This window comes from Pteropus medius, unplaced genomic scaffold (assembly GCF_902729225.1).
Source record: "Pteropus medius unplaced genomic scaffold, Ma_sr-lr_union100, whole genome shotgun sequence".
In the NCBI taxonomy this organism is placed as follows: domain Eukaryota; kingdom Metazoa; phylum Chordata; class Mammalia; order Chiroptera; family Pteropodidae; genus Pteropus; species Pteropus medius.
This window is the reverse complement of record NW_024352787.1, coordinates 12,279,827-12,306,837: the sequence shown is the minus strand read 5'-3', so window position 1 is coordinate 12,306,837 and position 27,011 is coordinate 12,279,827. Positions and strand designations below refer to the sequence as shown.

Below are 27,011 nucleotides of genomic sequence, written 5' to 3'. Positions count from 1 at the left end.
TCATTTTTTAAAACCAGAGACAGAGTTCTTTACAGCCCCCCAGACACAGGGTCCTCCAGCATTAAATGCACAGAAATCAAATGCATATCCATTACAGGAGAAATAGCAGGGAAGTGGGGCTAAGGTGACAGATTCTGAAGAGCAAACATACACCTTTGTGCTCTGTCTTCTTAAAATTCATTCTCTCACCTGCCAGCCTTGAGAATTGCCTATTTACATAACTAGCTGCCTAAAATGGAATATTAGATAATGTTACATGGCGGCTCACTCAATTTGAGCCCATCCCCAGGATATGAGAGTGATCCAGGAGTCCTCCGACAGCATGCAGCGTGGCACGCTGGCCTGCAGCCATGCCTCCCCGTGGCATGAGCCTGTCAGCACTCCTGAGCTAAGCAGATGTCAGGCCCAATCGCCGGGTGGGAGACCAGCTGAGCAGCAGGGGGAAGGGGTGTGATTCAGCAAGTGGCACGGTGGCACACCATCTTCAGAGCACAAACAGCATCTCTTCCTGAGCTTCACAGCAGGCACCTTGTTCTTCCCAAGGTGCTGTCTCCGAGACAGCCGACATATAAGAACTGTGAAGGGGGAGCTGCAGGATCTATGGAGACAACGGGTACGGGAGGTAATCAGTCAGCTCCGATGCCATCCCTGGCACTGCGCCAGCCTTGCACCCCCTGTTGGTCCTTTGCAAGGCACAAATCTCACTCCCATCAAAACTGGAATCATGCTGCTAGCTTATAGGAGGAGTATAAATAAGTGATAAGGAAGTGTTCTGATAATGATAAGAGAGTATAGCTTCTCAGCAAACCAGATGCATCAAAGAAAGCAATTGTGCATGTTTGTTCATTTATTTTTCAGTGTTCCGGTTCCTGTAGTCAGTTTAGAGAAAATTCCTAACCTAGTGAAGGCAGATGGTGCCAATGTCAAAATGAACTCTACAACCACTGCTGCGGTCACCGCCTGTTCCACCTCGTCCTCGGCTGTCTCCACCCCACCCTTGATTAAGCCGGTCTTGATGTCCAAGTCAGTGCCACCTTCCCCAGAGAAGATCTTAAATGGCAAAGGAATTTTGTCCTCCACACTAGACAAGAAACACCAAAACGGCACCAAAAACAACAACAAGCCTTACAGGAGACTTTCAGGTATGTGTCTGTCTTTTGAGTCTGGCTCATGATTAGACTGAAATTGAGTCACATCCATAACCAAGGAGTGATGTGTTCTTATAATTCAGCAGGTCTGTTTCGTCTTAAGGGGGACGTGGAGTTTACCTGCAAACAGGGCCCCACTTGAAAATGCCAGTGAGAGCCTGTTCTCATTCCCGGGCCAGACGAGGCTTGGTGCTCAGCAGGCGTTACCCCTAGTGACCCAGGAGGCAGGATGCTCTGCACCAGCCACAGCAGTCCACAGGTCCCACGGTCGTGTCGCCATGCTGTCAGGCTGAACTGCCCCTGGGTTTTATAGACACCTCCCTACCACAAAGTCAGACAACCCACAGCGACATCTCATAGTAGCTCAGGGCCGGCTTGGGACAGTCCCCTCGGTGACTGCCCCACAGAAAAGCATGACCTCTCTCCTTTGGCTTGATTGCTTTCCAGGTTGATTATGTGGTCTGTGTCTACAACTGCCTTTCCCACATAACCGGTTGGGATTTCTATTTGGGAATGCTCAGGCTAGCACAGCAGATGAGATATTGGGGAGTATCCCTTAGATGTACCCCCTTGATTATCTGAACAGGCTCGTGGGGTACCCGAAAGGTGTACATGGCCAGCCTTTGAGGAGATGATTGCCTTTGGGGCCCCCACGTGGGTGACATTTGCCTTGAATTTGTTGTAAAACTAAATCTAGCAGTTCTGCTTTTTCCAAAAGACCAAAATATGCTTCACAATTAATTCACACACCGTGGACATTTATCTAATGTTGACCAGAAAAAAAGAAAATATTGCGAGAAAGAAAATATTGTGAGAAAGTAACTATGTCTTCTGGTGTGAGCATGCTTATTAAGTACCCCAAAATTGTGGGTCATTTTTATTTTCTACTTCATATTTTTTTGTATTTCAGTTTTTCTATCTTATATCTGTAACTTCTTTAAAAAGTTATTCTAAAAATACCTCAGGCCCTAAGCATTGAAATGACACTGGTATTATACCTTGAAAATCTCTCCATGTACTGCTCACCCCTTATCAAGGAAGGTAGAGCCCACTGCTCTCTTTGAGCATCGTGGGGCCTCCCTGTGCGGATAGGGGCCCCCGCCTCCTCCTGGCTCTCCCCCTGCTGGGAACATTCAGTTTCACTCTACAGAGGTGGGGGGCAGCATCCCTGGAAAAACCAGTGGGCCTGGCTGGGCACAGCGCCCATAGGCCGTGGTTCCTTGTCATGGTACAAACATGACCATGGCTTTCAGTCTGCTCCCCAATCTGAAGTCGTTTGGGGATTTTTTGCTATTTGTTGGTTTTGCATTTTGTTGATTGTTTCGTCTCATTGGGTCTTTCGCTTGTTTCTGTCTCACTTTCACATTTGGCAGCCGGCTCTTACTCTAGCCAAACAACCTGCTCAGTTCCCGGCCAGCATGAGGTCGGGTGTGGATCTGGGCACGGGTATGACTGACAGGCCCAAGGGAAGGGCAGCCTGGGGCCTGGCACCCAGGCACTCCTCAGTGGGCTGACAGGCTCATAGGAAATGGGCATCTCCAGGTCTAGCCATTTTCTATTCTTAAAAGTGAAGCTTTTTAAAAAAAAAAAGAAGAAGAAGAAGAAGAGTAGGAAGAAGAAGGAAGAAAACAAAAGGGGCAGGAGGCATTTTGATAGCCGACCAGGGAATCTGTCATGGAAATAAGAATGGTTTTGTTGCATACTTATCATTACCACCATCTCAACCACCCCATGATCCCCAAATCTTCCTTCAAAAATAGAACACATTAATTTATTATGCTCAGAGTTTACCCCACCAATTTCAGACACATTTTCAGGCTAGGTAACCTCTTTTTTATTTGCAGCTATTCAAGACTCTTAAGGACACCACCAAATTTATACTTACCCCTCACCCACCCACCAACATTCTCCCTGAATGCCCAGAAGAGCTGTGTCATTCCTGCTCTGCAGGAGGCAGGTGTTTTCTGGGTGCCTTTCAGAAACAGCACAGGCCATCTGAGGGGTGGAACTTTAAAGCCTAAAGGGTCCTTAAGAGATTTGCTTCACAGCCCCTCATTTTCTGAGGGAGGAGAACATTTTTGTAATCCAGGCGGGACGAAGGATCCAAAATGGGCCTAAAGAGAACAAGTTCCTTACAAGTAAACTCAACAGTCCAGTGGGAAGGCACACACTGGGGAAAGCCTGGCCTCTCTGCAGCCATCTCAAGGGTTTAGCTTGCCCTGGCTCATTCTCACTTGGAGTAACAGGCCCTGTACTGGGGCAGAGCGGGCCAAAGCGGTGAGACTAGCAGGCTCCGCCCTGTGCACCTTCAAGTTTAGACCCACGTAAGGCACATACTCAGACTTATCCCTGCCCCTGCCTATGACACTACCAAAACGTTCTTGAATCAGGTAAACAAATTTTCTGGTCAACTAAGCTGTCTGGAAAGCCTTGTGCTGAGCACTTTGCAAAGCAGGAGAGAAGCAGGTCACACTGACATGTCAAGGAATAGTCTCCTACTTAAATGGCTAAAATGAACAGGAGGGCAGGATGGGGGTGGGGGAGGGTGCATACTCTTGAAGCCACCCAAGAAAAAGTGACCCTTGGGCCTCAGGTGGCTCTCCCTGGTCCGCAGCCAACTATGCCCAAAGGGCCAAGTATCTGAAAAACCATTTCAAGTGAAATAAAGCGTGAGAGCAGCATGGTGCTTCCCTCCCAGTGCGCACCGCGCCCCACCCCACTCCCCGCGCCCTGCGCTACATTCCGCATCCTTACCGAAGCTGGACTTTGGAACTCTGGTTCAGAGGGTGCACAATTTTCCCCTGAGTGGTTCTCGAAGCATTTTAGCAGTTGGTTGGAAAAAGAAAAAGAGAAAAAAAAAAAACAGATTGCCTGACAATGTCTCACTTGTTGGTGCAAATGTGCGTTTTTTTTAATGTAGTCTTAATGCCAAATCCTATTTAGTCTCCTTTTTTCTTATATTTTTTGTTTGTTTCTTAAACCAGAGAGAGAATTTGACCCAAATAAACACTGTGGAGTATTGGATCCCGAGACAAAGAAACCTTGCACAAGATCCCTCACCTGCAAGGTATTTCTCTTTCCATAAAAAATACTTCCTGCTCTCGCTGGGGCCTTTGTCAAAATGTTTGCATGCCACTCTCTGCACACGGCAGGGTGTGGAACCTCGACATGACCCCCAGCTGTTCTTTGTAAGGGAAATGCTTTCTTCTCTTCCATGGTAGCAGAGTGCCTGCCTCAAGCTGGCTGGCTTTTTAAGAAGAAAAAAAAAAAAAAAAGGCTTCCCCTGTTACTTGTGAGGCCAGACAGTAAATTGTATTTATAGGCACTCACAGGCGGTTCTAAACCCTGCTACGTTTTAATGTATGCAGGAGCGGCGGCGGCGGCAGCAGCGCCCTGAACGGCAGCCCTGGACGGGAGGACGGTCTGCCGCGCCCCTGATCCAGCCACGCCGGGGTAGCCAGGCGGACAGCTGACCCAAGGCTGCCGCCACTGGGTAGCCCCCAGCCACATATTTCATACTGAACTGCTAGTGCTTCTTGGGATCGAGGCGGTGGCCCTCTCTGCTTGGTGGCTCCGTGTGTCTGGGCCAAAGTGAACCTACCACCTGCACCTGGATTAACTCTAGCACTCCTTCACGGTGGCCTTTCCTCAGAGAGGTTTTCCTGGGTTCTGCACTGAAGCTCATCATCTTATGCCCTTTTTGGAGGCAGCTTTGGCTTCTTAACGCCAAGAGAGTAGGGCACGGTTGCATTTGTGTGGTCTCTGCTCTTCCCAGCCACAGGACAGGAGCCGTTGCCTTGAAGTTCACTTTTCAAGCACCTCTAAATTCTCATGAATTGCTGTTTCTGAGATGGAGGGCCTGGGGAAGCAGGTTTATGTGCTGATCAAAGAGGCTGTGCTTTTCATCTCTCTTCTCCTTAGACACATTCGCTGAGCCATCGAAGGGCAGTCCCGGGTAGGAAAAAGCAATTTGACCTCCTCCTGGCGGAACACAAAGCCAAGTCCCGGGAAAAAGAAGTTAAAGATAAAGAGCATCTCCTGACTTCGGCAAGGGAAGTACTTCCGAACCAGTCGGGGTCGGTGCAGGACTCTCTGCCAGGATCTTCAGGGAGCTCTGGGCTGGAACCTAAAGTCGCATCCCCTGCAAAATCCAGGCCACCTAACTCAGTGCTTCCTAGGTAAGTCCCACCGTGGCGATAGAAGCCCAGAGTCCTTGGTCGAGGGACTCTGCCTTGCTGGGTCACGAGTGGTCTGATCACGTGTTAAATGGAAGTGGTAATAATCCTGCCTCGTGAGGCAGTTGCGCGGTTTAAACGAGATAATGGGCATTAAGGGGTTCATCCCAGTGCCTGCCGGATAGTATTCAGTGGATTTTACTGCCGTCATCATTGTTGTCACTATTGCCGTCATTGTTGTCGTCATCATCCTTCATAGCAAACCTATATCAGAACAAGAGTAAGCTAGAAAGAAATACCTGGAAGGATGACACATCAGCCACCGGGCGACTTCCTGGCTGCCTGAGTTTTTAGATTAGTTGAAGATTCCTGGAGCAGAGAGTGAGGAATACCTGGGCAGGTAGGGTAGTCAGCTCACTTAAGAGCCCATTTGTCACAACAGTTTGAATTTTTTCTACAACTCTTCTTCGATGACCTAAGTGAAGGGAAAATTAGCATAACAGAGGCTTATATTTTCCTGCACACCCAGAAAGCTGAGCCCACCTGTCTGAGGTTTCATTTGGTTGTTCTGGACAGAAGGAAAGGACAGAAAAGAAAATTAAACTCATTTGAATTAAGAGTAATTTTAAATTCACGCATGTCTGTTTTGATGGGCAGTGGAGTGCCATATTGAGCAGCGGACTAATTTCTCGGTGACAGGACAGGAAACCCTTCATTCAAAAATATTTATTGAGTGCTTTCTTCGTAAGCAAGGTACTATGTTAGCTACTCGCAGGCAGGGGTACAGAGATGAATGAAACTAGAGCCTTGTTTTTAAGAGTTTAGAAGATGAGATAAGACTCCAATATCCATAATGTCGTGAAAAGGAAACATTAATAATACAATATGAGAAGTACAGATTGTAGTATTAGCTGATGATTTTTAATGCATACAGTGTGAATCTCAAAGGGTCTAGTCAGCAAGTAGGCATTAAGTTATGAAAGAAAGGGAAAGAGTTGATTTTTGAAGAAAAAGCAAGTATTTAATGACAGTTGCTACTGATCTACCAGGTTCTCAGCCTCATACCTTTCAGTTTGGTACAAGCCTGACCCGGTTTGACAGCCAGAGTCCCTCCGTAGCAATGGCCGACCTCAGCTTTAGGCATTCAGGAGGACGCAGTCAGATGGAATCGCAGCCCACACACATTTCCATTATCATAATCATTGTCGTGTTGTTGTCATCCATTTACATGCCACTTTCCTTGCCCCCTCGTTTTGCAAGGTCATTTTCTAATTACTTCTCACTGGAATGTCGGTTGCTGGTGAGGGCTAGTACCCTTGCTTTAGAGTTAGGAAGACGGTTCTATTCCAAAGTTCTGGGAAAGGCTTTGATATTATATACAGTGGCTTTCAAACTTTTTGTTGTAGAACTTTTTCATCCCCACAAAACCTAACAGGGTACCCAATATAAAAGCAGACCTACCTGTACCCAGAGCCCATATCTCTTAGGTCCTCTGAGAGATCATCTTGTATGCCCCCAAGGACTCCAGGGGCCCCAGTTTGAAAACTCTCTTTTATTATACATTTCTTTCAATTTTGACTGATGAAGGAACTTCTTGCCCAAGCTGGTAGTACCTAACTTCACAGAAGCTAGGGGCAGCCTTTAAAAAATAAAACAGGCAGTGGAGGCTTAATAGCTTCTTCTTTCTGTTCCTTTTTGGTTTAATTTTCAGGGGAATGTCTATGGATAGAGAAATACCAGGTGTTCGTGTTCTCTTACAGAAGCCGAAGAAAGAGTGAGGTTAATCAGCCAAAGGGATGTCTCGGAAAAAAAGGGAGAGGCAAAGGAGAGCGTTACAAGTGTTGGTAACAATAATTTTTGAGGATGCTTTTCGAAGTAAATATGGGCACTGGAAAACTCAGGGGTAGACTGTGGTCCAGTGTTAGTGGGGAATAGCATCCTCTTTCATTTGTTTTAGATTAAGATGAGCCCCATGCAGTCAGAGATTGATCAGTGTTTCATGTTGTAATCACATAAAACTTTAAAAAAATATTTTACTCATATTAATGATACACATAATAGATATTTCAATTATACTAATTATCTATAATTGGCAAAAAATTATCACACATGAATAGAATTATTGTAATCCCTTCCCAATTGTGAAATTCCTTTTGTTGGAAATGCTAACATGTGAGAATTTATTTCTTATGTATTATTTTGGTAATCTTGAAAAATATTTCACTTTCATATTCTCAAATTGCAACCCATTTTTGTTAGGGGTTTCTAAAAAGGAACTCAGGTCTAGAACTGGAAAAGTTAAAGATAGATAAAACAGGAGTCAGAACAGGATTAGAAGTGTGTATCTCAACTTCATGCTTACTAACTAGGTGAGCTTAGTCATGTTTCTTAGTCTCTCTAGCCTCGACTTGCTCATCTGTAAAATGGAGCTAAGAAGAATTAAGTGAGATAAAGTACCAAGCTCATAATAAACACTGAATTATGGTGGCTGTTAGTAAATGGTAGTGGTATCCAATGGGAAAGCAATGTGAGTAAATACAGTCTTTGATGGCACCGGATTTCCACCTGTCCTTTTGGCCTCTGTCCCCCAACTTGGGGTCTCTTGAATAACATACCCATATGCTCTGTTTCCTCGCCCCCAATTCTAAGGGAGAAAATTACTCGACCCAAAGAGCCCAAGGGCTATGAATGACCAGTTCGGCCACACCCATCAGGAACTCTATTGACAACAGGGAAGGAGGGCAGAAGATTGAACTGGGCTCTGACAAGCCAGGCTCTGGCCCCTGGGAGGGACAGAGAACGGTCAGCTGTAGAAGCCAGTGCTGACAAAATCTGGACACATCCCCCTCTGTCTTGAGGATGCTCACACATCTATTCTTAAAATGGCAAAATCCATTGACTTTTAGACAGACAAGGGCAGCAGGGAGAGAGACAGAAGGTCTTAGGTACCTGAAAAGGAGCAGATGAGTCTGGAGCGAAAACAACTTCAGTTATAAGTAATTAGGATACTGTTATTACCAAACCATAAGCCATTTCTTTCCCTGACTTATGTTTGTCCCTGTGCTTTTTCTACATTCATTTCCCAATATGGGGAGCTTTGAAGTCAAGCACAGTGCAGCCTCATTTCAATCTCTTATTAGCTTTGCAACCAATTTCCTCATCTGAGAAATGTAGATAATATGTAGAGAAATGTAGTTAAATGCACCTAAGGCAGTGGGTAACTTGGATTAGAAAATATACATGACATGCCTAGCACACAGTAAGGACTCAATTAAGATCAATTGCCTTACACTCTCTTCCTCAAAGCACTCAGACAGACTGATGTTCACACTTCCTCAAAGTGGTAGGGGTGGGAACTTTCTCCAAGTTTCCCTGAGTGGAACTGAACAGGGACCATCATCGCATACGTTGTCTTTAGGTCAAACTGGCAAGTAGAGAGAGGAAGGATGTTGTAGTGCTGAGGGAGGAGAGGTGGGTGGAAGCTTAAACTTGAGTGACTTTGTCAACACTTTCGGATGACTAGCTACCCCATTCTCTGTCACTCCTCACCAGGCCTTGTCTTTTCTGAGACACAGGCTGGTACCAACAAACTCCTTCCCTCCAGGTTGCACCTTGGAGTGCAGTGATCAGAGCTGGAAAGTCCTGAAACCATCTACCACACCATCATCTCCAGAAGGATGCATACATCCTGAGTGAAACAATCTCACAAAAGAAAAGATTCAGAGCTCCTTCTCCTTGGTGTGCATGTGTACATATCTGCACACCACCATTCATTCATGTTTCTGCCTTTGCTCTCAGATCCAATTCTGCTCTAGAGTACAGTTTCCATGCTCATCTCTATTCTCCAGGATTCTCCTCCCTTCATCTCCTCTTTTCTATCTGGCAACTGGAACTTACTATTGAGTGTTTCACCCATGTTTTTTCTTCTTAATTAAACTTTATTTGTTAACCAAAGTAATATAGGCAAATAGTTCCAAAAGACTTAGAATGAAAATTGGTAGTCCCTGCTATCCTGGAACTCTCTTTAGCCTCTCTGTCTTAGAGCACCTGTTTCTTGGATCCCATTGCCTTCCTTTCTCTGGGTTTGTTCCTTTGTTTTGATGGAATATCTCCTCCACTAGCTTCCTGTGGAAAGATGCATGGGAGGTCAATTTTTAGAATCCTTACACACTTGAAAATGTTTTTATTCTACCCTCACACTTAATTGATAGTCTGAGTATATAACTAGATTGAAAATCATTTTCCTACAGAATTTGGAGACATTTTTTCACTGACTTTTATTATCAGAGGTTTTTATTGATAAGCTTAATGTCATTCTGATTCCAGTTTCTTTGCAATGACCAGTTTTTATCTCAGAAGACTGGGATTCCGAAATTTCACAGGGATTACTCTTGATGTAGGTGTTTTTTTTTGTTTTTGTTTTTGTTTTTTATTGCACTAGGCATGCAGTAGATCCTTTCAATCTGGATGCACCTGTTTCTAGAATATTTTCCTCTGTTACATCTTGGATAATTTTCTTTCTACTATTGTCATTATTCTCGTTCTTGACCAACTATTAGTGGGATGTTGGACCTTTTGCTCTAAACTTTTCATTCTCTTACCTCTTTTCTCCTGTTGTCTCTCTTAATTTCTTATTTTATTTTCTAAGAGATTTTCTTTACCTTCAAAACTGTATATTAAATAATCAATTTATGATTTGCTTTTTTAATTTTCAGGATTTTTTAAATCTGATTTCTTCTTATAATATCCTATGAGATATTCTATGAGAGACTATCATTTTGCAAAGGTAATTCCATGCTAACATCTTTGAAGATAGGGGTTTGGTTTTGTTTGTTTGTTTGTTTTAGTTTTCCCTCTTTCCTTCATTGTCTTCATTTCCTCCAGGTTTATTTTCTACATGTGTTTGATATTTGGTTGGTCAGTCTCATGTTGGAGATGTTCCAGGAATGTTTACTGATCCCTAACTATTCATATTTAGAAGAGAGGCTTTAACAGGCTGGTTGGAAGGACTACTTACCATATGTAGGACTATCAACCAAAAGGTCATCAGGTCACCAATCAGCCTTTTGTTGGTGGAGTCCCAAAGGCAAGATCTGGAAACCCTTTCTCTGGGCTTATTCATTTTCTCAAGGAAGAATCTTGCCTGGTGATGTGCCTGGTAATAATAGGCATTCTGGAAGTGCCGACTAAGGACCTGACCAGGGATAGCCCACAGTTGCCCACAGTTACCCTGTTTCCAGCCCTGTGCCTCACTCCTGATCTCTGCTGAACCTGGTGGCCCTATGTCTAGAGTCTCTCCAGTTCAGTTTCTCTAGAGAGTAAGCTTTGTTTTCTTGGAAAGCTAATTAGCGGGGGAGGGTATCCTGGCAGATGGTGAGTCACCTGGCTGTATGAAGTAGCGGTAATGACCTGTAAGTCCAGCTACCACATACTAAGACTTTCAACTCTCCTGCTATGTTTAGTCCTCACCTCACCCATGACTTTTGCAGCTCTAGGTAACTCCAGGTGCCCTGCCTCTCCGAGGTTTTAGGTAGGTCAGTTCCTTTCCCATCAGTTAACACGCCTTTCTCCAGCCACATTCTGTCTTCTAAAAATATGTTAAAATCTCATGTTCACACTTACATCGGTTGGGATTCTTTAGGTGCAAGTAGCAGAAAACCTAGTCTTACTAAACACTTAAATAATTACAAAATCCCTTATCACATGTGACAAGAAGTCCAGAGGTAAAAGTCCCCAGAGATCAGGAATTGGCTCTGTCTCTCTGCTCATCTTTCATTCCACACTTTTCTCTTCAGTCTTTTGACTCCATCTTCAAAGTCTATAGCAAGAAGGTTGCAGCTCTTTCAGGTACATGCGGATAAAACAAGGTCCAGTGACGATGGAGACCACATTTTCCTCATGTCTCTTTTTAAAGATGAAAAAAATCTTCGCAAAAATATCCCCTCAAAAAAAAAAAACCATTTTCTTTTGTTTCTTATGCCCTTTCCCAAACCAATCATGAGCAAGATGAATGAGATTCCGTTACTGATTTGGGGATTAAATGGAGGCTGGGAAGTCATCACCATAACTATCAACATATTTCTGCTGATCTTTTTATTCTTTCGGACTAATGCCTTTTTATTCCTTTACTGTGACTTTAGTAGGATTTTGGGAGGGAGAGGAAATAAGTGTGTTTGATCCATTTGCCCCATTAACAAGACGCTCTTCAGCCACATTTTTATATATACCTGTACTACTAGCTCACTTTATTTTCTTTTTCTTTTGTTTTTTTTAATTCTTCTTATTAAATATTTCTCATGTACAGAAAAGAAAAAAATATAATGAACATCTTTATACCTAATTTTAAGAATTGTAATATTAAGGTTTTGCAATTATATTTATTCCGTCTTTTTTTTTTGGTGTTATATTTTGAAGTAAATTGCAGATATCATGGCATTTTAACTTTAATGACTTCCAAATGCATCCTTAAAAAATAAAGATATTTTCCTATATAACCATGACACTATTATCACACTTAACAAAATCTAGTTCTCTTTTATCTCTTGCAAGACAGGAGGTCCTATTGTGGTGGGGAAGGCTTCAAAAAGTGCCTACTAGAAAGTTTAAGAACAACTTAAATGTCCATCAATAGACTAATTAAGTAAATTAGGACATATTCATACTATGGAATACTGGGGAATATTAAAAATGACATAGTTCTATACGTGGGAAGATTTCTATATCACTAGGTTAAAAAAAAAGCATAGCTAGAAATAGTATATACAATGTGATCCAGTTCTTGCTTAAAAATTTATGTGCCTATGTATGCACAGTAAAGAAGTCTGGAAGGATATAGATCAAAATGGTAATAGGACCTCATCTTGAGTGGCAGGATTATGGACACTGTTTTCTTTCTTAATGTGTTCAGCATTATTAATATTGTTTTACTATTTGGGCCTTCAGCTGTAAATAGTGTGGTTGCCCCTTCTGATACAGGAGAGTAGGTGTCTGGGAATGCAGGTATCCTGGGGAGATGTGGTCTCAGTACTGTAGACTTTTAACATGCAGGTTGAATGGCATCTTTGTTTTTATAAGTATAGGAAAGTGATAGTCAATAATAAACTCTCATACTAACAGAGTCCTTATAATAACACTGAAAAACTATCTGTGGCTTTGTTTTGGGTTTTTGCTTGTGTGTAAGTTTTTTTGTTGTGGTAAAATATGCATAACAAATTTTACCATTTTAACCATTTCTAAGTATACAGTTTAGTGACATTAAGTACATTTACATTGTGGTGCAACCATCACCACTGTCCATCTCTAGAAATTTTTCATCATTCCATACTGTACTCATTAAATACTAACTCCTCGTTCTCCCTCTTCTAGTGTCTATAACCACGGTTCTACTTTCTGTCTTTATGGATTTGACTGTTCTAGGTACCTCATATTTAAAAAATAAAAAGCATACAATATTTGTCTGTTGTAACTGGCTTATTTCATTTAGCATAGTATCTTCAAGTTTTATCCATGTTGTAGCATGTTAATCAATACTTTATTCCTAAATGAAATACTTTATTTCTTTTAGAGACTTAACTAATATTCCATTGTATGGAGACTTAACTAATATTCCATTGTTTATCCATTCTTCTATTGGTGGCCATTTGGGTTGTTTCCACCTTGATGGCTTTGTTTTTAAATGACTGTGCTTTGGGGTTCTGGTTTGAACTCAAGTATATGACACCTAGAAAGATTTCAAAACAACAAAGAATCCAGAGTGAAAACGAGGGAGAAGGGAAACAAATCAACAATACTGACTTGTAAGGGCAGCTTTCAATGAAGAATGCAAAAAATCAATTTTTTTTTTTAAGGATCTTGATTTTTTTTTTCTCTAAAACTTCTTTTTTTCTCTGCCTTTCTTCCTAGTCAATCACCTGATGAAAGTAAAGAAATAGTGAAAACAACTAACTTTACTGTTTCTCTTCTAACTCTTCCACTGATGTGGCTATGTTTGTTTTGTTTTTGTTTTTGCCTTTTTGTTTTGGTTTGTTTTGTTTTTACTGTTTGGGAAGTGTATAGTGCCACCTCTTACTGTGACATTGCTTTTCTATTAGCTCAGCCATAATTGAGATGAGATATGTTGGATTATTTATATACCTGGAATTCATTTATTCCTTCATTGAGAAACATATTTCTTTAACACCTACTATGAGCCAACCATGCCAGCTGGAGTGTCTAGTAGCTTGTCAAAAATTAAATGGAAACATTCATCTTCAGAAGATACAATTAAATTACATGTGGCTTGATATTAAGAAACTGGCCTAGGTATGGGGTAAGGGACTTATGGCCCCATCACTGGGAAAAAACCATTTTTCATGCCATATGATAATTTCATAAAGCCATAGTTCAGTAACAAAAAAAAAAGTGTGTGTAGGACCGTCTTTCATCATCACTGATATTTTGTTGATTGAACTTGTTTACCTAGTTGATCTTCCTGAAAGCTTCACTTTCAAAGAGAAGCGAGTACATGGAAGTACAAATTACATGCAAATGGTTGAATAGTTATAACTGAACTCATGGAAGATTCGTTTTCAGTTAAATTAACCCTCTGTCACACTACTGTATTTTACATGCCACTTACACTATGGGCTTTTTCCCTCGTGCCCAGATGCAAGCAGGACAGAGCCTCAGCTCCACCGAATCTGTAGAGAGCTGGTCGCTGCTAACCTTCTCAGCCCAAATGCTTTCCTTGTGCAGATTTGCTGTTGACAGGAGAGCTAATTGGACTGCCTTCTGAGCTAGTTAAGTCTGGGTAGGTCTCGTTACCTCAGAAAAGTTTATTCTGTTTGTTCTCTTTTGCCTTTAGACCATCATCTGCAAATAGTATAAGCAGCAGCACATCTTCAAATAACAGTGGCTGCACTCCCGAACCCCCTCTGCCCCCAGCTGGAGGTGATCTCGCCAGCCGACTGTCGAGTGATGAAGGGGAGATGGACGGAGCCGACGAATCCGAGAAGTTAGACTGTCAGTTTTCCACCCACCACCCCAAACCTCTTGCGGTAAGCCACCTCCTGTTTCCTTCCATGCATTTTCCACCCCCTATGTTTTATGAGCATTTAGGTGTTTGTGTCAGAAGGCACACATTCCTAAGGAGAGGTGGTCAGGACAATGATTTATGGAAAGGCTTACCCTGAGGTTAAATGATTGCATTAGAAATACCCTTGAAAATCACAGAAGGAAAGGAAAGGGCTCCTAGCTGATTATAATCCTTTAAACACCAGAGTATTTGTGGTCCACCTTGAAGCAATAATGCTCGAGAAATGGTGTTTATATAAGTGTACCGGGGAGCTGACCTTCTGGCTTTGCCCATCTAAAAACAGAGTCTCTGATTTCAAGAGTTAGTCTAGCTCACCTGCATTGGGAACTGTCTGTCTTAGCAGTGTGCCAGGTGCCAACCCTAACTGGTTTTCTCCCCTGCTCGTTCTGAGTTTTATTGTTATTAGTAAGTGTGACCATATGGCACCAATACTGAGAGACAGAAAGAATGTGTTGAGGAAAGAAGGCATTTCATGTCAGCATGATTGCTGACTAACGAAAAGGTCAGTTTCCTCCCAATTTTGAAAGAGTCCATTTTAACAATTCAAGTCATTGAAATCGAGGTGGGAAACTTAAGGAGGCATGAGCTCAAGGCTTATTTATGTTTACTGTGTGAGCACTTAAGAAGGGAACGCCTGGTGCTACCATCACAGGCCTGAATGCTGGGGGCCTGGAACGTGGGACCCCATGGCTAACTGGCTCTGGAGCCAGTTTAAGCCCTGTAGGAATAGCTTTGACTCTTCGAGTGAGTCCCTCCTCTCCTCTGTCTGTGAGATGAGTGAAGGCCAGCTTCACTTCCTGTTGGTGGGAATGATGGTGACCTGTGGTTCACCAACAGCCTGAGACTTTGCCTCTTAGGTAATTCAGAAATAGTGAGGGATAATTAGGAATGCCTTTGATTTCTAGTAATAGAAAACTCAACTCATGCAGTGCATGCACTACAGTCATTTAATTATCTCATATAACAAGAAGTCTGGAGGTAGGTGGTTCCAAGCCAAGAGAGAATCTCTGCAACCCTCTTCACCTTTCACACATGGTCTTACCTTTCACACAGCTCCATTGTCACATCCTCACCCAGTAGCATTCTACACAGGTTGGAAAGGGACAAACAGAAAGGGAGTCTTCTTCATAGGCGCTATCTTATGTCATTTCGTAGGGAAGAAAATCTTCCTGTGAATCCCCTAACAGATTTCCCTTTATATCTATCAGAAGTGGGTCACGTGCCCATCCCCTATACCACTCGGTGGCAGAGAAGAATGAGGTCAGCCATGATCATCCTAAGGTTCCGGGAAGAGACTTGCCTTCCCTGCTCACTGCTCCATGTCAGATATCCGAACAAAAGTATTAGCAAGGAAAAGGCAGGAAGAGGTGGGAGCAGGGTGGCATTTGATGAGATTGACAGCCTGTGAGGTCTGCTACAGGGGCCAATGCAGTGAGGATTTATAGCTCTGCCAAGGACATAATACGTGACCAGAAACAAGAGCTTCTCGGGGCACAGCTTTATATCTCAGTGGAATTAGAGACATAGGTAGCAAAGACAAAAATTTGCCTCTAGCTTCCAAGTCTGAAATAGAGACCGGGCTCTACCAGAAGGTCACATTCTAGAGCACATCAAGATATTTGTGCAAATGACAAGCTGCCAGGATATGGGGGATTCACACAACTCTGGGCATGGCGGCTTTGTGTGCCCTTAATGTTTTGCCAATTTAAATGGAAAGGCCATGGATTATTTTCTTTGCTTTGTCCTTTCTCTCACGGTCGATTGATATATTAATCATTTTTGTAATGAACACTCGTTAAGTGTGTCTTTAGCAACTGGGATGAAGGAAGAAAAGATGTCTAGACCTGGAATAGCTCCCACATGATGCCAGGGACCGGCTTCCACACTGGAGAATTCCCTTTGTATGTTTTCTTGTGTGGTCAGTAAGCACTTAATATGAAAGTGCAAAAACGAGTTTTTCATCAGGAGTACCAGATTTGATAGGTGGCAAGATTTTAAGGCAAAATTTCCAACATAAGCAGAAACAAAACAAAGGGAAGGTCTTGCATTTGCTCCTGAGAAATGTCCCAAAGGCTGGTTCTGGGAAAGGTTTGTAGAACAAGTGCCAATCCAGCACTGGGTCTGGGAGGGAGGCCAGGCGCTGCTGGAGGCCTAGGGAAAGGGGGAGAAAGCTACATTTGAGTTATAGAGTCATTTGCAGACTTGTCTGAGCTCTAGACCAGCCAAATGTCACCTTCTCAGTGGCCACTTCTTGCATTTCTGGTTGTCTTAACATCATAATAAAATTATGTTTATTATACAGCTAACTGCCATATGTTTTAAATGTGATGGTTTGATTGAAACATTTTGTGGGACTTTATCTCTCCAATCCATCATTTGGCCCAGTCCCTACTATCCTCATGTTAAAGAAGAAGATAACAATGGGGTCCCTGGCCTTTATAATCAAGTCAGCACATAGGCATTATATATAACATAAAACATCCATGTAGTGATTCCAAGGTGAAATGTAATGAAGTAAGCAATGGGTGTGCCGTGGAGTTCAAAGCGGCAGAGCTAATCAGACAAAGGGCATTGGAAATGAGAGTCTAGATTAGGGCACTGAGGGAGGAGAGAATTGGGATTGACAGAGAAGAGGGAAGAAGATGGCGGGCAGAGGGAACAGCGTGCGTGTACGCTCAGAGGCAGTGATGTGTCCCAGGGCAGCCTGCACGTGCTAATAGGAGGGGAGATGAGGTCAAGATGAGGAAAAGAGGAGTTTAGCCTACTTAGAAGCAAAGTGGCCCTATTGACAACAGATAGGAAAGGTATAGCCAGTTGGCAGAAGATTAAAACGAGTTGTTTTCATTATTGTGATGAGAAGCAAGGAACCACCGAATTCCTTAAAATGGATGATTCGGTAAGCAAGTAGTGCTGAAAAATCACCTTGGTTGATTTAGGGGTTTTTAACCCTAAAATGCTGGCTCAGTCAAGATATAGAGAAGGTAGCCCTCAGTGCCACAGAAAATTGAATGTCACTATTGTTGAGTCATAATGTGGGCTTCTGCAGAAAATCTAGAGCTCAAATTAAAGAACCACAGAAATATTTTTGGCTTCAATACTATTTGTTTCTTTATTCTGAGTAAAATTGTACCCCTGTGTGTTTTTATGCAAATGTTATTTTTCTGGGTATGGTTTATATTAGCTTATTAACCTGTAATCAAAGTTAAAATGGTTTTTTTTTCCTCTCACAGTTTTGCTCATTTGGGAGTCGCCTCATGGGACGAGGGTACTATGTGTTTGATAGAAGATGGGATCGTTTTCGATTAGCACTAAACTCCATGGTAGAAAAACACTTGAATTCACAGATGTGGAAGTAAGTGAGCAGTTTTTATGCAATATAAGATCAGAGCTGCCCCACAACTATCTGAACCCAGCTTTCTAGATGAATATCAATAGTTGACTTTTCATAGAACAAAATGATTCTGAATCAGGATTCATGATTAATTCACAAATGTCGGCTCTTCTTAATGGCTTGCCTACAGTTTTTCGGAGACACATGCAATGTGTGGTATGCCTTATCTTCTTTGGAGATCATTTTTGTTTCATAACCTTCTAAATGAAAAGGGTATTGGATAAAATCTTATTTATTTAATAGTACTATGACCAAGAACATCTAAGGATATTAAGAATATGCTTCTGTTTCAATGTTAAGGCTATAATGTCAATACTAAAAATTTCATAGTGGTTATGGACCAATTTCTAATTGTTTAATGTCTTATGAAAAACATACGTACAGCGGCCCACAGGGCAGATCCTGAGCGATGCTGCAAAGTCGGTTAAGCTTGTCTTTGGCCCTTCCCACCTCCCAGAACGCTCTCTTCACCTCCGCTCGCACTTCTCTCTAACCTAAACCCAAGCTTACGTTCTATTTCTCTAATGTCCCTTTATTCTCCAATACCTCCCAATCTATTTACATTTTCATAGGAGATTCATGAAAAGGGGAAGAAACTTTCTTGACTTAGGAAAATGCTACTGTGAAGGAGTGACAGGCTAGACCCTCTCAAACCGCAGCACATAAGGAACTGCCATTCTGGCCACTGGATAGTGCAAGGCCAGTCTGCTGGCTGTCTCCACCCCCAACTCCTACAAAAGGGAGCTGTTAAGACATAATCTTTTAGAATCATGGATCTTCAGGTCTAGGCCCAGATGGTTCAGGAAAGCCAACTCTGAACCACTCATCCTGCCCAGCGAAGCCCAGGAAAGGCCAGGAAGGCATCCCCAAGAAATGGAAAGGTGCTGGCAGTGGGGATGGAACGGAATTCAAAACTTGCCAATTCCCAGGTTTCCTCCTCTCTCCCAGGCAGCTGTGGCACTTCGGCACCTTTTCACCCTGATGCCCAAAGACCTTCCCCCGTGAACTTCTAGGAGTGAGCCCCATTGTGTCTGAAATAAGCTCATAGTAGGTTCAGGACTAAAGGTTAACACTTCAAATAAAGTAGGAAAGGGCCACAAGAGAAGCTTATCATTTCTTCCCACTTAAGTGACTGCCCAGTGTGTCTAAAAGGCGCCCTTGATACCTACCTATGTCGCTTCTAAACAGCAACAAATTGGCACTGCATGTGGAGTTATCTTGTTCACGGTTATTTGGTTATTTATCCTTCTGCGATTATTCCCTCAAGATGGCAGCCAGACCTGGCGATTCTCGCAGCTCTTTGCTCTCCCGTATTGTGGAAGTGTAAATCTCAGACACGTGGAAGGAATGTGTTGATCTGTATTTCGCTACCTGATGTCCTGTCAGCTCAAGCTCCATATTCCTTTCCTCCCCAGGCACAGAAACCCGAGTCACAGGGCATCAGGTCCCTCCCCCCTTTTCAGGACTTGCCTAACCAATCTGCTGTCACTGAGCAACATTGGGGCTGCCTGGGTGTCAACTCTGGAGAGCGTAGCACCCCGCTGCCCTCTCAACCTCGCTGCCCAAACCCCAGGCCCCGACGGGCCCGAACCTGGAGGGATGGCAGCCGATGGGGGCGTGGAAGACATTAGGAAGAAAAGGAACGGCCAAGACTCTTTTTTCTTTAACAAGCATTTAACTCTGCATCAGGAGACGCCAACACAGTATTCTCTTTCAGCCAGGTCAGCATCTGGAGCTCCATGCCAGCTGGCAGGGGAGGATGGGCACTGTCAGTAATTTATTCGCATCTGTGGGCTTTTTATGGGACTTCCCTAGGCCAGTGTGCAGAGCTTAAACCCGGCACAGCCCACAAAGCTGAAATCCACTGCCATTTGGCACCTAGAAAAACACATAAACTGCTTAACATGGGAGGGGGAAGGGGCTCCTGGGGACAGTGAGTGGTCACATGGCCCTTGCCCTGCTTCTCCCTGCCCTTTCTCTCCTGCCTCTGCTATCCACTTACGATTAGTGGGAGAGGAAGGAAAGGGAGAGAAAGTATGCCAAAAAATAGTCCCCATCCCAACCCTGAGTGACAGCCAAGTAAGATTGAGGACGTCAGCTCGGCTTGTCAGCGCAAGTCGAAGCATGAGTTTATACTACAGAATGGGAAAATTACAAACTGGGGCATTCAGAGTAGATCCCAGTTGAGGTCACTGAATGGGGTCCTCTCTAAATGAGCCATCTGGTATTTGTAAATAACTTTTTATTACAAGTAACTACCAAACCTCTGCCCACATGTATTTCTATCCAGACTTCGGCTCTGGTAAGAAACTTGAGCCGAGGAAAGATTGAGTGGGAGGCCTGCAGTGCCACAGCAAGGCGGCAGAGACAGCAGGGCAAGTGTGCTGACGCTGCACGCTCTGAGAAATGTTCCCTGGCACTGCTAGGAAGGGGTTGTGCAGTGCCAGACAGTTCTAAGGGCATGTTTAGACCCTTCTGGTCTGATTATATGGGAGTCCTTGCCCAGCATGCATAGTTATGTTGCTGCTGAGAATTCACCTGCTCACCCATCCACCCACCCATCCATCCGTTCATTCATTCACTCGTTCATTCGTTGCAATAAGTACTAATAGAGTACTTGTTTAGTGCTGATGGGATCTTCTACATTCTTTAGACTTAAGAAAAGTAGCTTTTCCAACACCATCATGGCCACAATGGGCTTTCTTATGTTTCTTCACCTCCATCTGATGTTTTCAAGGACTCTCTGCTTCTGGATTGAAGGATTCCTCTGGATTCCACCCAAAAGATGGAAGCCATAGGCTCCACCCAATTGCAGGCAGGAAACTGAATCCTCAGAGAGAGCAGTGCTAGGAGAACCGTTTCCTTCTCAGCGGGCCTTTTCCCAGAGTTCCCTGGTGCCACAGCTGGGAAGGTGGCCTCTCAAGAGAAAAGGGACCGGGGAAGCCCTCTCATACACCTTACTGCAAGCTCCCCAGGATGCAATTCTGAGGCCTGCCCACCTTCAAGTGCTGCTTTGGGAAGAATTCTTAACTGCCGGAGAGTCCCAACTATGCTGGAAATGATTTCCAGGGGACATGGGGAAGGGGAACAAGGTGAGAAATAGGAAAGAGCCAGTTTGACAATATTCATCTGGCTCCTGAGGTCAGTATCCTTTCCTGCAAAATCAGAAACAAATGGTGACCCCAAGGCCTCTGTGCTCCTCCTGGTCCCCAGAGTAGCAGCAGCATTAACCCAGGCCATGGTGTGGAAGTAGGAGCTGTTTCTGGCGCAAGTCAAAAGACGGAGTTTGCAGGGAGGCCGCAAGAGCGGCCCACTACCTTGTGCTGGCTTGCTCCACAGAGTGTAAGAGGCATGGGGTTTGCTCCTAGGCACCACCTCCTCCAGGAAGACCTTCCCATCTATATGTTCTCCTGTGCCCAGACTCTGCATTTATCTTAAAAAAAAAAACACTAGAAATTCCTGGCCTCCTTCTCTGGATAAATGAAGATCCCTGTACTCACCCCTTCCTAATACAGGGGCACGAAGACCTGCCGAAGGGCAGCCACACCCCAATTGTAGCTCCTCTGAGTGAAAGCTAAGGTAGGGTGGGGCAGACAGGGAAAAAATCAGTCCTGGATGTGGGCAAGTTGACATCACCATCATTTCCGAAGCCCCAACCCGCCACTGCCCTACGGCCTCCGTGGCCTGGCCAGTACAAGCCAGCAGCCACACAAGGTGACGTGGAAACGCCTCACTACAGAGTAAACCAGCGGCAGCAGACAGGAAATGCAGGAGGAGGCTGGCCTGTGAGGAGAGAGTGGTGTTTCCCATCCTGCCTTAAGCCAAGAGCAGGGTGGGGAGGCAGGGCACAGGAGAGGGCTGGGAAGCCCTGACAGGCAGTGGGCAGAGACTCCAGGGTGATACTCTGGCCCATGTGCACAGGTCACAAAGCCCTGTCCTCATACTTTTCACTTCAAGCCAGGACTTAAATGCGAAATGACCACTTCTCATTAAAAACCACCTTTCATGACTGCCAAAAAAAAAAAAAAGAGGGAAATACTGCTGGGGAAATTTATATTCTAAATAACATTCACCTTTTATTCATGAACCCAAATCAGCCATTATCCAGTAGCCAAGCATGGAGAAAAGGATCTGAAAACCCGAAAGTGATTTAAAATAGGTGCTGGATATTGCGATGGGAGGAGCCATAGGGAAGGGCCATAATTCAGATTTTGCCATCCTTCCAGTCTTCATTTTCCATAGTCTGGTACTACTGGGGTTTTCTCTGTAGCCTTGATGCTCACACTTCATCGAGCCTCTGGAGCGATGCCAAGCCCGTTTCTCACTGTTTCTCTTTCGCTCTTTTTTCATGTTTAGGAAGATCCCTCCTGCGGCAGATAGCCCCATGCCCTCGCCAGCAGCCCACATCACCACCCCTGTTCCAGCATCCGTTTTACAGCCTTTCAGCAACCCCAGTGCTGTGTATCTTCCTTCAGCTCCCATCAGCTCGAGACTCACCTCTTCTTACATAATGACATCAGCCATGCTCTCAAATGCAGCTTTTGTGGCATCGCCGGACCCAAGTGCCCTCATGTCACACACCACAGCTTTCCCTCATGTGGCTGCAACCCTCAGCATCATGGACTCAACCTTCAAGGCCCCATCCGCTGTGTCCCCGATACCAGCTGTCATCCCTTCCCCATCCCACAAGCCATCCAAAACCAAAACCAGCAAATCCTCAAAAGTCAAAGACCTGTCAGCCCGTAGCGACGAGTCTCCAAGTAACAAAAAAAGGAAGTCGCAGTCCTCGACTTCCTCCTCCTCATTCTCCTTCCAGACATCCCTATCGTCTCCATTATCAGGACCCCACAAAAAGAACTGTGTTTTGAATGCCAGTTCAGCTTTGAACTCCTATCAGGCGGGCCCTCCCTATAACAGTCTGTCTGTGCACAACTCAAACAATGGGGTGAGCCCACTCAGTGCCAAACTGGAGCCCTCAGGACGGACCTCGCTGCCCGGCGGCCCCGCGGACATAGGGAGACACGTGGGCTCGGTGGGCAGCAGCAGTGACTCCTGTCCCCTCTCGGTGCCCTCACTTGCAGGGGACCTCTCTCTGGCCTCACACAATGCCGTGTCTTCTCTGCCCCTCTCTTTTGACAAATCAGAAGGAAAAAAGCGTAAGAACTCGAGTTCTAGTAGCAAAGCCTGTAAAATCACTAAAATGCCTGGTATGAACAGCGTTCACAAAAAGAACCCGCCCAGCCTTCTCGCACCGGTGCCCGATCCTGTAAACAGCGCCTCCTCTCGGCAGGTAAGGGACCCGTCCTTCCAGGGGCCTCCTGGCACTGCCTTCTCTACCGGGTGGGGCAGGGGGAGCTGGGCAATACCCCTGCTTAGCCAGGTGGCTCAGACAGGAAACACAAGTGTGACTTCTTGCCTCGTTTTCCTCGTAGGCAATTGTCCCCCTCTGCTCAGAGAGCAGCTTATTTAACAAATACTTTCTACAGCTCTCCCTATGCACTAGGTGCTGTTTTAAGCACTATACAAATATTATGTCATTTAATCTTCACAACAACCCAGTGCAGTTGGTGCAGTTGTTATTACCACTTTACAGATGAGGAAACTGAGGCACAGAGAGATTCTGAGTTACCCCACTCCACTTCTTTTTTATATCTTAAGGTGAAGACGATTTTATTTTAAAGAGTTTTGTTGCCAAGAAGTTTTTTTCTGATCTATTGAAGTCCCCTTAGGAAGACCTGAGGCCCAGGCAGGTTATATGATGACCCAGGGTCCTACCTGGGAGTGGGTAGCTTGTGTTCCCTGCTCCCAGGTGACTGTTCTCACTTTACCTGGCTCCCTCGACCCCCACCTCCTCCTCATACAACTTTTTTTCCTAAAGTAAAACTGCAACTCACCAACTGGTACAGAAGTATTTGATGCCATGGTACAAATAGGAGGGTATATTGTGAGGAAAGCTGGGGAAGTGTGGCGTGGTCCAAGAAGAATCCGTGCTTTTTTCCCTTGAGCTCTGTTCACATCCTCAAGTCTAGTCTTTCTCCTCAGGCTGGGGAAGCTACTTAGAAAAGTCCTACCCCCACCCCACCCCACCCCCACCGGACTCTAGTGCCATTTGAACACAGAAAGCACAATTCGGAAAGGGCCGAGTCTGGTGGAAGGACCATGTCCGCAGGCCTGCGCAAGGGCCTTACGGGTGCCAGGGCAGCACGCACAGACTAGCAGCGGCTCCGGGTTTACAGCCACAGGATTTAGTAGGCCGGACCCTAAGCCATCCCCATCTGGGGATGAGGATTTTGGAGAGATGAGAGGCAGTTGTTAAAAAGATGGTTTTTTTGTTTTGTGTCATCTTTATATAGGACTTGTTAAAACCTCACGAAGGGAACATCTTGAGGGGGATTCACAAATCACAAACACTTGAAAAAAAGCAACTTTAGATCCCAAGGGCCAGACAAGCTGCAACTGAGGCCAAACAGAGAGGGGGAGCCATAGGTCCTCTCACTAGAGCCCAGGGCACTCGCACATGTCTGCAGCTGCAGCAGATGTGCTGCCCTTCTGACTCCCTAGTTCCAGGGGTGCAAGGGGAGGGGGCCAACAGGTCTGAGGTGGGGCCTGAGTCTGCATTTTTTTTTTTTTTTTTTTTTTTTTAGGCGAGGCAACCCTTGGTTGACCTCACAGATTGCAAGGACCTTGTCAACTTACAGTCCTTTATATTTTTATTTTCTATGCCTACAGCACCTGGTCTTCCTAGGTGATCTCCCATCCAAGTGCTAACCAGGCCCAACCCTGCTTAGCTTCTGAGATCAGAAGGGATTGGGCTTGCTCAGGGTAGCATGGCCATAGACCCAAGTCTGCATTTCTAACAGGCTTCCAGGCAGTGGCACTGCGCTGGTTTGCAGGCCACACCCAGAACAGCAAGGCTGTAGCATCACCCATTTTAGACAAAGTTCTAGTAGCTAACACTTATGGGATGGACTCTGCTCCAAGTACTTAAGATATATTCCCTCATTTAATCATTGCCTATTATAACCCGTTTTATAGATGAGTAAGCCAAGGCACCGGAAAGTTAAGCAATGTGCCCAAAAATCACACAGCAAGTAAACAGTAACTCTGGGACTTAAGCCCAGGCAATTTGGCTCTTGAATCTGGGCTCTTAACCCCCGTGCCTCTTTGTTAATGGAATGCCTCTATGTTAAGTAAATGTCGCTCTGCTGACTCTTGATCTGCAGGACCATATGAAATGTTTAGTAAACATTATGAATCAGTCAATACCAGTGGCGAAAGGAGCAGACAAGCCTCTACCAGCAAGTTCTCATCAGGAGAGAAATCAAAAAAGCTGATGAATTTAACACCTGCCTTTGATCTAGCCAGCATTGGTTCCCTAATGCAGGTGAAAGCCGGGTGCTCATCACCAAGCCATTAAGAAAAGGCTTTGTCCAGGGTCACCACTGGTGATTTCCCAGAGGAAAGACCTTTGGCATCTGTGTTGATTTTCACAGGAGATTGGGAGGGGCATGGTATGAGGTTTAGAAATTCCAGGTAAACATGTGCCTTGGGGACCAGTTGGGGATCTATTTAATTATATCTGGTAGGTATAAGGCCAGAATTTGCCACAGCGGTATTAAAAAACAAGACTGTGAATGTAAGGCAAATGTCTTTATGCAAAGTCAAGTTACTGTAAAGCAAGGGTTCCCAATCCCCGGGCTGCAGACTGGTACCTGTCAGTGGCTTGTTAGGAACCAGACCACACAGCAGGAGGTGAGTGGCAGGCAAACCAGCAAAGTTTCTAGATTTGCAGCTGCTCCCCAGTGCTAGCACCACCACCTCAGCTCCACCTCAGATCATCAGGCATTAGATTCTCATAGGAGCACCGGTCCCTGGAGCCAAAAAGTTTGGGGATTACTGCTGTAGAGGACCAGCTCTTTATAGGCCAAATGCCTGCTGGTGGGAATAGTAAGCACCTGAGGATCCAGTCCAACATTTGCCAAGGACTGTCCCACGGGAAAGAAAAGAGCCCGACAGCCACACCCATATGCCCAGCTCAAGCTCCCACTTGAAGGTGAAGCTCATCTTGCTATTTTTCTCAAGAACAGTAAGGTGTGCACTGTGTCTTCTGGCCAGAAAAACTGACCCCGAAAAAGACCCAAGCTTTTATCGCCAAGGGAGTCTGGGCCTGAGGTCAGAGGTACATGAGTCTGTGTAACCCTTTGGCCACAGTGGGGAAAGCTGGGCCTCTGCTGAGTTAAACACTCCAAGGAGGGACCAGGCCTTTGGCCAGATGCCTTTGTCCTCATCCCTGAAGCTCTCAGTCTCTACATCTGGGAAGTGGGATTAAGAGTTCCCCTCCACTGCATCTTCTCTCCGGGATGAGAGGGGCATCATCGAGGCACCCCCTGAAACATTTTCATTTTCTCTGCCATTTAAGATGGAAACACAAGTTCCACATCGACGCGAGGAGAATGAGTACGTTATCATGCACCCCTTCTCCTTTCCCCTAGCAACGCGTGGTAACAGCGGCTCTTTCCCAAGCCGGCTCATGTATCTGAGTAGGGCTTCACTGGTGTCTTTCAGGTTGGGAAAAATAGCAGCCTAGCTTTGTCACAGTCCAGTCCTTCAACTATATCCAGCCCAGGACACAGCCGACAGGTAAGTAAGTTACTAGGGGGACAAAAGTACATAGGGTCATCAGCAGGTTGGAAAGAATGAGCATTGAGGCCAGACTCTGGTTCAAAAGTTCCAGGTAAGAGCATGGCAGCCTGGCTTCTAAAACTAGGCCTTCTATTTATTAGCTGTGTGCCCTTGGGCAAATTACTTAACTTCTCTGTGTTTCAGTTTCCTCACCCATAGGGTGAGGAACATAATGGCCCCTTTATATGACTTTTGTGGGGATTAATTTATTCACTAAAAGCTTCTAGAAAATGCCTGACACATAAACACACAGTATTAGCAACTGTGTTATATTAGGCTGATTACTTCTCTGATTCTAATTTTTTTCTTCTGTTAAATGGCAAAATTGATGCCTGCTTCCTAAGGTGGTTGTAAAAATTCAATAAGATGATGTTAAGTAAAGGGCCTTGCTCATGGCAGATAGCAGCCAGTGCTTTCTCAAGGTCTCTGGGGAGCTCTAGCTACCATTCAGGATGTGGTTTTATGGTGGGAATATTCAGGGTAGATTTTTATAAACTTGAGGTGTGAGAATAGTCAGTGATATTCTCCAATGGAGTGTAAGA

General features: G+C 44.7%; 1 protein-coding gene and 1 pseudogene across 17 annotated transcripts in view; one reads left to right on the top strand and one right to left on the bottom strand.

The window, feature by feature from the left end:
- Positions 1–27,011, top strand: part of ATXN7L1 (ataxin 7 like 1) — a 209,833-nt gene that overhangs the window by 179,126 nt on the left and 3,696 nt on the right. For 11 of the 17 annotated variants that reach the window (XM_039849370.1, XM_039849367.1, XM_039849375.1 and 8 more), the window contains 7 exons: positions 859–1,142; positions 4,133–4,215; positions 5,070–5,326; positions 14,166–14,358; positions 17,627–17,748; positions 19,203–19,508; positions 22,144–23,851. In XM_039849370.1, coding sequence (XP_039705304.1) covers positions 859–1,142; positions 4,133–4,215; positions 5,070–5,326; positions 14,166–14,358; positions 17,627–17,748; positions 19,203–19,508; positions 22,144–23,257 — 2,359 coding nt within the window. In that variant the 3' untranslated portion in view covers positions 23,258–23,851. Of the gene's footprint in view, positions 1–858; positions 1,143–4,132; positions 4,216–5,069; positions 5,327–14,165; positions 14,359–17,626; positions 17,749–19,202; positions 19,509–22,143; positions 23,852–26,352; positions 26,428–27,011 lie in introns of those variants that run through there. The other 6 variants (XM_039849378.1, XM_039849377.1, XM_039849384.1 and 3 more) reach the window with 3 other exon arrangements.
- Positions 24,508–24,626, bottom strand: LOC120591971 (uncharacterized; annotated as a pseudogene).